The sequence below is a fragment of the Grammomys surdaster genome, unplaced genomic scaffold, assembly GCF_004785775.1.
Source record: "Grammomys surdaster isolate TR1022 unplaced genomic scaffold, NIH_TR_1.0 65, whole genome shotgun sequence".
NCBI lineage: Eukaryota > Metazoa > Chordata > Mammalia > Rodentia > Muridae > Grammomys > Grammomys surdaster.
In genome coordinates, this window is record NW_021604567.1 from 14,970,364 (window position 1) to 14,978,262 (window position 7,899).

The following is a 7,899-nucleotide window of genomic DNA, read 5'->3' on the forward strand; positions in this document are numbered from 1 at the left end:
ATCAAAAAAGAAAACAAATGACTGAATTGTTCATAGTTCATGATTAAAATATACATTCTGGTCACATTTTATTAGTATTCTGCAATTCAGCAATTTTCTCATTCTTTTCTATCTTCTTTCACAATCTGAATACCTCTCACCCTTTTCTTGGGTTAGCACAGCCAAGACATCTTTGTTCTTGGTGTCAAGATAAAAAAGATTTACTTAGGTTATTTTTATTCTTGAATATTGAATATTAATATTTTATTATACTATTTTAGGACCAACTAGGTAGCTACTTCTGAAAATACTTTGTTAAGCATTTGATTTCATAAAATCATAAGTCAAACTGACATACAATACACATAATTATCTGCTTTAATACTCATTTTCTTTAAGGTTAAAAAGTTTGTCTCTTTCCATCCATGCTTTCTTATCTAAGGTTTTAGTTGTAGAAATTTATGGGTACTATGGTTACTATGATAATTTGATACCGATGTATAGTGCATAATCATTAAATCAGGGTGGTTTCCATTTCATTTTCTAAAACATTCTTTTTAAATTTTTGTTAATATACCATCATACTTGCTTGTAAGTATAATAATATTTCAATATACAACCTAATATGTCCTGATCAAAACAGAAATATTAATTTTTCATTATAGATTCTTATTAATATGTCAAGTAATTTTACTTTTGGGGAACAAATAAAAATACATTTTTTGCTTGAAGAAAAATTACACAGTGTTCTGTCAGCCATGAAGACTAAATAATCTCTTAAATGTTAATACATCTGTGACAAACAGAATGTCTACACTTATGAACAGTAATGTAAATAAAGAAAAGCTATAGGGAAATACATTACAAATTATGGAAAATTATCTCTTTATTAAAATCTTTAAATTCAAAAAATTCTATTGTAATAATGATACTTAGCTAACATCTGTAAGGCCAGGAAGCTGTTTCCCAATTATACACATTTTATAAATAATTACTTTTTTACTAAAATAAAAATACCAATACATGAAATAAAACTATTCTTTCTCCATGAAAGTCAAGTAAATAGTGTCCTCTGTAAATGCTGTTATTTTGGCCTTGTTTGAAACTGCATGAGATATATCATTATGGTATAATCATTATGGATGTAAATCTATTACCTAGAAGATGTTCATCTCATATAAATCTGAATGGAACTTCTAGACTTCAATACTCACACAGCCAACTTCTGAGAAAAATCAAATTAATTCCTAGAGACACCATAGAGGAGGCTGAATCAACTTTCTTCTTTGTGCTTGGGAAAGAATTGCCCAGGGCTCATGAAGAAGAGTTGTTTTCTAGTTTCTACTTAGAGCCCTTGAAATTTGTGATCCTTCGTTTGTCCTTGTACTTATAAGGGAGGACACAGCTTCCAGGTACAGAGAGAGATGAGATGCCACACAGTCACAGTGCAGTTGGAAACATGAACTACTGTAAACTCAAAGGATCTTCTCATCTTAGCCCCTTCTCACCCAATTTACACTCTGAAAATGGGACGAAAACCTTAGAGGCGTTTTCCCCAGGAGCTCATTCTTGAAGGACTTCTGTGCTTAAGTATCTCTGGTGAGCATGAACTGCCTCTTTAGACAGCCTGAAGGAACACTAGCTAGGCTGGCTGGGTCCACTGACTGTAATTTTCATTTCAGGCTAAGTGAGTGTACCCGTAAATTTAGAAACATTAACATGAGTGTAGGACGACATATATTTTCCATTAAAGAACTCCAAATCTGAAAGCCCAGCTGTCAATATTTAGCTCAAGCTCTATAAAATGATAGTTTATACTTATTATGATAAGCCAAGCTATCCTATGGCACTTTTGTTCATTATGGCTGTCTTTGTTATGTTCTTTACAGCTTTATAGTTAAGTGACTTAATTTCATGGGTTTCTGGACATTCTTCAGCTGATTAGTTGACAGGAATTAGAGTCCAAAATAGTGCATTAATTTTAGCACACCCCTTTCCAAATACAATCAGCTTAAGTGAGTTGTAACCTACTGCTACAACCCGTAGTGAAGAAGGGGAGTGGGACTGAGGTTCTCAGTATTCATTTGTTAGTATGTTAATCAGGAACCTTGGCTCATCACACTGGCAGCCTACTTTATGTTGAATTTCTATCACATCATGAGTTTCTTTTTTCTAAAATTTAATAACACTTGAAAGAATAATTGAGTTATTTTTAGAAAGGCATTAATTGGTAATGTCCTGATATTAAAGGATGTGTTTAGAAACTAAAAATCATGGGGTCTTATGATTTCTTTGTGTAGTAGAAAGTAGCCATGTAAATCAAGTTCATTGCACTCAATGTTCTATTAAGGACTTAATCATGGGATTGTTTTCCCTGTACAGCTGTGCATTCAAAGTGCTTATGTGGAACGAAGAATGCAGCTCGGTGGTAGAGCACTTGCCTACCATATGTGAGGGCCTAGGTTTTGAGTGTCCATCAAATAAAGAAAACAGTCACCAAATAAACATCACCAAATAAATAAATCTATAAGTAGTTATGGTTATTAAGGTGGTACGTTGTGATCTTAGGTTTTCTACAGATAATCCGTTTGCTTATGACAGTTTCTTATTTGCTTTCCAGAATTTTTCCGCGAGCTGCTGGAAAACGCAGAGAAGTCCCTAAATGACATGTTTGTCCGGACCTATGGGATGCTGTATATGCAGAATTCGGAGGTATTCCAGGACCTCTTCACTGAGCTAAAGAGGTACTACACAGGAGGTAACGTCAACCTGGAGGAGATGCTCAATGACTTCTGGGCTCGGCTCTTGGAACGGATGTTCCAGCTGATAAACCCCCAGTATCACTTCAGCGAGGACTACCTGGAATGTGTAAGCAAGTACACAGACCAGCTGAAGCCATTTGGAGATGTGCCACGGAAACTGAAGATTCAGGTCACCCGTGCTTTCATTGCGGCTCGCACCTTCGTCCAGGGCCTGACAGTGGGCAGAGAAGTTGCCAACCGAGTTTCCAAGGTAACTTAGAGTATGCTGTCTCTCTACTTGATCTTCCTCTTTTCCTTAAAAAAAAAAATAAAAGGTTTATAAAACAAATTAAGGCAAAAATTCTCATTCCCAGTGGGCTCTGTTCTTAAAGGCGTTAGGTGCACGCCCAAGCTTAATTCTGATTTTTCTCCTTTTTAAAAGAAAAGGAATTTCAAGCCATTCCATATGGTTTCACAATTAATGTAAATATTTGTCATCAATGTAGGTGAGTTTTCATGGGTGATACTGTTTAAGCAAGGTGACTTACAACTAGTATCTCCACATCAACGTTTAGGGGATGATAAATAGTTTCAGAATGTGCCACTCCCATAAACAAAAAACACATTCTCCAAAGATGCTGAAAGTAGAGGCAGGATAGGGGCACTTGCCATCTCTTCTTTATCAGTGTGACAGGGCTCCTTGATGGTAAAAATGGAGCCCTTGCATGGCACCTGTGGCGGCAAAGAACATTAGGAGGACTAACGGATACAAAGTGTAGGTTCTGTCCCGACGTCCTTTGGGTCATCTGTTATCTTTGTAATTCCATACCGTGTGTCATGTTGAACTTATGAAAAAGATAAATCACTAATCCACTTTGGGGCCTTGCCTTGAGGATAATGTCTGTAAACCTTTAATGCAGGAGAACCATCCTCCTGGGCTATTGGCGTTCCGCATTGAACGCTTCCTGAGTGTCTGCTTGTGTTTAAGCCCTGCCTTGACATTTAACCGCTCTTATGAGGTGGGCCTGTCCGTTTATGAGGTCAGCCCTACAAACAGCTTAAAAGATGATTTATATAAGAAGTAAAGAGGAAACAATATATAAAAGAAGGTTGGTATTATGTCTCTTAAAGAAGGTCATATTTGTACAGAAATTATTGCCAAACAGTATTTTTTATTATTGCAGGTTTGTGGCCAAAAGCCATAGAGGTTTTTTTGTTTTGGTTTGGTTTTTATTTTAATACTTCACAGAAATATATTTGTTGTTGCTCCCCTTCCTTTTTTATCATTCCTTCCTTCTTTCCTTCCTTTCTTTTTTCTTTCAAAGATTTATTTATTAGATATAAGTGTTCTGCCTGCATGTACACCTTCAAGGCAAGAAGAGGGCCCAAGATTCCCTTATAGATGGTTATGAGCCACCTCATGGTGGCTAGGAATTGAACTCAGTACCTCTGGACGTCCATCCAAGGCTTTTAACCTCTCAGCCATCTCTACAGTCCCTTCCTTCCTTCCTTCCTTCCTTCCTTCCTTCCTTCCTTCCTTCCTTTCCTTCTTTCTTTCTTTCTTTCTTTCTTTCTTTCTTTCTTTCTTTCTGCTTTCTCTCTTTTTATCTCATTATTTACATTTTGGCTTAAAGACAGTATAGTCTACATTCTTAACAATATTTTTCTATGGAATGACTTGTAAAATTCCGAGCAATCACTTTTTATAAAATTATCAGTTTCTAAAATGTTACAGCATATGGAAACATTTTTTAAAAAATGCTTTTAAAGTGACTTTTTACAAGGAGTGCAATGATATAAAAGGTCATGTAGCAAGGATGTTTAATGCAGTTTTTATTGGATATCAACAATATTTGACCTATTGAAGGAACAAGTTCCTTAGATGTGGTTTAATAGGAAGGCAGTCAAGCAGGATTCCAAGAGGATGTGTTATGATCTGTTAAATATAAGGAAGTATGTAAAAAAAAAAGGATATTCTATATGCCCTACCAAAATACATCTTGCTTTAAAAAATAATTTTAATTAAATTATTATCCAGTACATCAAGGTAAAATACAGTCACTGAGACTATCAACCTTGTTGAAGTTTGAAGTGTACATATGAAGTATGAGGTAACAATCATGGATCAGTGTGTACACTCAGTGTGTGCGCTCAGTGTGTGCACTCAGTGTGTGCAGTATTCTGCCTATTTGTGCTGATTCTGCCTGAATATGAATAACATCTGGACTCATATATTATGATCTGGAAAGGTTCCATGTAGATAAGAATATATTCATTTTCCTGTAACGTAGCTAAGGTAGTCTACTGACTGTTTTCACATGTCTCTTGGAGGTTGGCACTAATAGTTGTGCATGGTTCTTCCCTCAGTATTTCACAGAACAGCATGCTCTGGGGTCTCTCTTTACCAAACTGTAACCTGTACCTCTTTATGATGAAGGGCATCAGGGACCAACCATGAGTAGAGAGTTACCTTCAGATATTTTAAGAATTTGTAAGAGTTGTATCCCACAAAACCACTTTTTTTCCCCTAAGCAACAACTGCAGAGGTTTGGAATGTAGTTTGTGGCTTATATAATGTAAAACATAACTTTTCTCTACAGATCTTGGCTTCACTGGTCTGGGTTAGAGAGGAAGGTAAGCTGATGTGTAACCATGGAAGGGAACATGGATGAGAGTTGGGTGTATAAGAGGAAGATAGAACATCACTTCAAAGAAGCTGAGCAATTTCTGTCAAACAATTCATGACTCAAGTTTAGGGTTTCCACCTTTTCTCATATTTTTCACATAATCCATAGTAGGTTAGAAATGTATCCACTAATTCTTGAGCTTACAAATGGCGACTTTCCGATTCTCATGCCTTCTTTTGCTTTCTTTTCTGTATGTCAGTTTGCTTGTCCAAATTGATGTGGTTTTATTTTTCACTTTGTCCCATTATGTTATATTACATTTTCTTTTATTAAAAAAAAGAAATGTATCTATGTGTTCTGTAATTGATCTTCAACCACTTTGTAAAGTATTACAAAGGTTAACTACATTGAGCGGCAGAGAAAGAATTGAATCTGAAGTGTAAGCCCTGCGTAGATCTGAGCTGTCTCCATGTTCTGCTGATAGAAGGGTTGGGAATTGATTGTATGGTCACAGAAGTTTCATGATTCAGGTAAAATTTCTCAGGGGACATCAGCTGCTCTCCTCATCATGTTTTGAGAATACAGTCCCTCTGGTGTCTCATTTTATTTTCAGTGACAACTTAAGTGTTTGAAGGTATCATTAATGGCTTCTAATTAATTGTTTTGACTAGGAAATGTACTTCTTTGGCAAAACACAGGAGGGCGAGACAAATGTTTTGACAACATAATAGGGAAATTTCTTTGCAAAGAGTAGAAGATTAATTTATGAGCCTCAACAGAATTATTTTTTAGACTTTTGCTTGCCATTTTGCAGATACAAATGATGCTTTTCCTAGCCTAAAAATTTGGCAAATTTAGTTTGACTACAGCTGAATCTCTAGATGAAGCATTATGCGATTCTCCAATGAAGAGCTATGATCAGTGAACTAGGATTTATTTTCTGCATAAATTTCCATTTTTGAGTATACCAAGAGTTGCCAAAATATGGAGTGTCAGAATCTTTCATTCTTTTCTACACTGAGTATAACGTCCTTACTTCAGCTAAGCAAATTGAAAACACCTGTCTAGTTGACTACATCCATACCATATGCCTACTGTTCTTCCCTAGAGTGATTCTGCACATGTGTCCAAGAGGACATGTAGAAAAAAGTTCAGAAAAGCATTTTGAACAAACATTCAACAAGAAACATCTCAATTACCACATTTATATGATGTGAACAGTGGTCTTCCCACATGACTGAATCATGTGAAGCACAGAAGTAAGTGAACTATACCATGGTCACTGTGTGAAAACAAAAACTCATTTCAAGAAAAAAATACCCAAGTCACCAAAGACGACATACCATTTATAAACAGCTCAAACAATGGGAGGCTAAGCAATGCTATTCCGAAGAGTATAAAATAATAAACAAATGTATAAACTCAGAAACTTCAGACTGAAAGAGGCAACTACATAACAGAATAAATAAATAAACAAAAAACAAATAATGGAGTAAATTATGTTGTATCATACAGCAATCAAAGATCCACTGGAGCCCTTGAAGTTATTCCTACACATCCATTTAAGATGGATACATATATTGGGGACTAACTAGGTGTCTCCATGTAACACGTGTGTGTAATAAGATTATTCTATCAAAGAAATAAACGTAAAATAATTCTTCACCAGTTGTCCAACTATGATTCTTTTTACCTGTACCTGTGATCAGTGAGCTAGGAATGCAGTTATGAATTCTCCCTTCACCAACCCCCCCTTAACTTCCTAATCCTTCTCTAGACTATGCTTAATAATATTTCGTGGGTACAACAGGCAAAGCTCTAAAATAAGTGTATGAACCATCTTGGATAATGTAGCATTTACTACATTAAAGCAATGGATGCAGACTAGCTTTTCATCATTCTAACTGTACTAAAGAGCTATTCTTATCCTTTTATGTAGACCCATTATTGGGCAGAAACATGGGTACTAACAGCTACTCTAAAGGCTTTACAGGAATTGTACACATTACACAGGGTTTCCTAACAGAGTGTCTGATTACATGAGTTTCTGTCACTCATCACAGAGTCAAATATGGGGATTATTCTCGTTTCTTGCCTGGTTCCCAATGATTCCATTTACAGACAAGAAGACTTGAGTTTTTCTCATTTCTTTAATACAAGTACCATCCTAGCCAGGAATGTAGGTCAATTAGCAAAGTATTTTCAAGTTTAAGGACCTTAGTTCAGTCCCCAGAAGTCAGCTATGCACAGATATAGACACACACACACACACACACACACACACACACACACACACACACCAGAGAGAGAGAGAGACAGAGAGACAGAGAGACAGAGAGACAGAGAGACAGAGAAAGACACACAGAGACAGGGAGACAAAGAGACACAGATACAGGCAGATGAGAGAGGAGAAAGATAGAAACAGAAAGGGAGAGGGGGGGATTGGGATAGGGATAGGGATAGGGAGGAGGAAGAGGGAGAGGGAGAGGGAGAGGGAGAGGCAGGAGAGGGAGAGTGAGAGGGAGAGTGAGAGTGACAGGGAGAGGGAGGAG

General features: G+C 36.5%; 1 protein-coding gene across 1 annotated transcript in view; it reads left to right on the top strand.

The window, feature by feature from the left end:
• Gpc6 (glypican 6) overlaps positions 1–7,899 on the top strand; it is a 994,843-nt gene that overhangs the window by 476,309 nt on the left and 510,635 nt on the right. Inside the window, exon 3 of the mRNA XM_028771963.1 lies at positions 2,600–2,991. Coding sequence (XP_028627796.1) covers positions 2,600–2,991 — 392 coding nt within the window. The remainder of the gene's footprint in view (positions 1–2,599; positions 2,992–7,899) is intronic.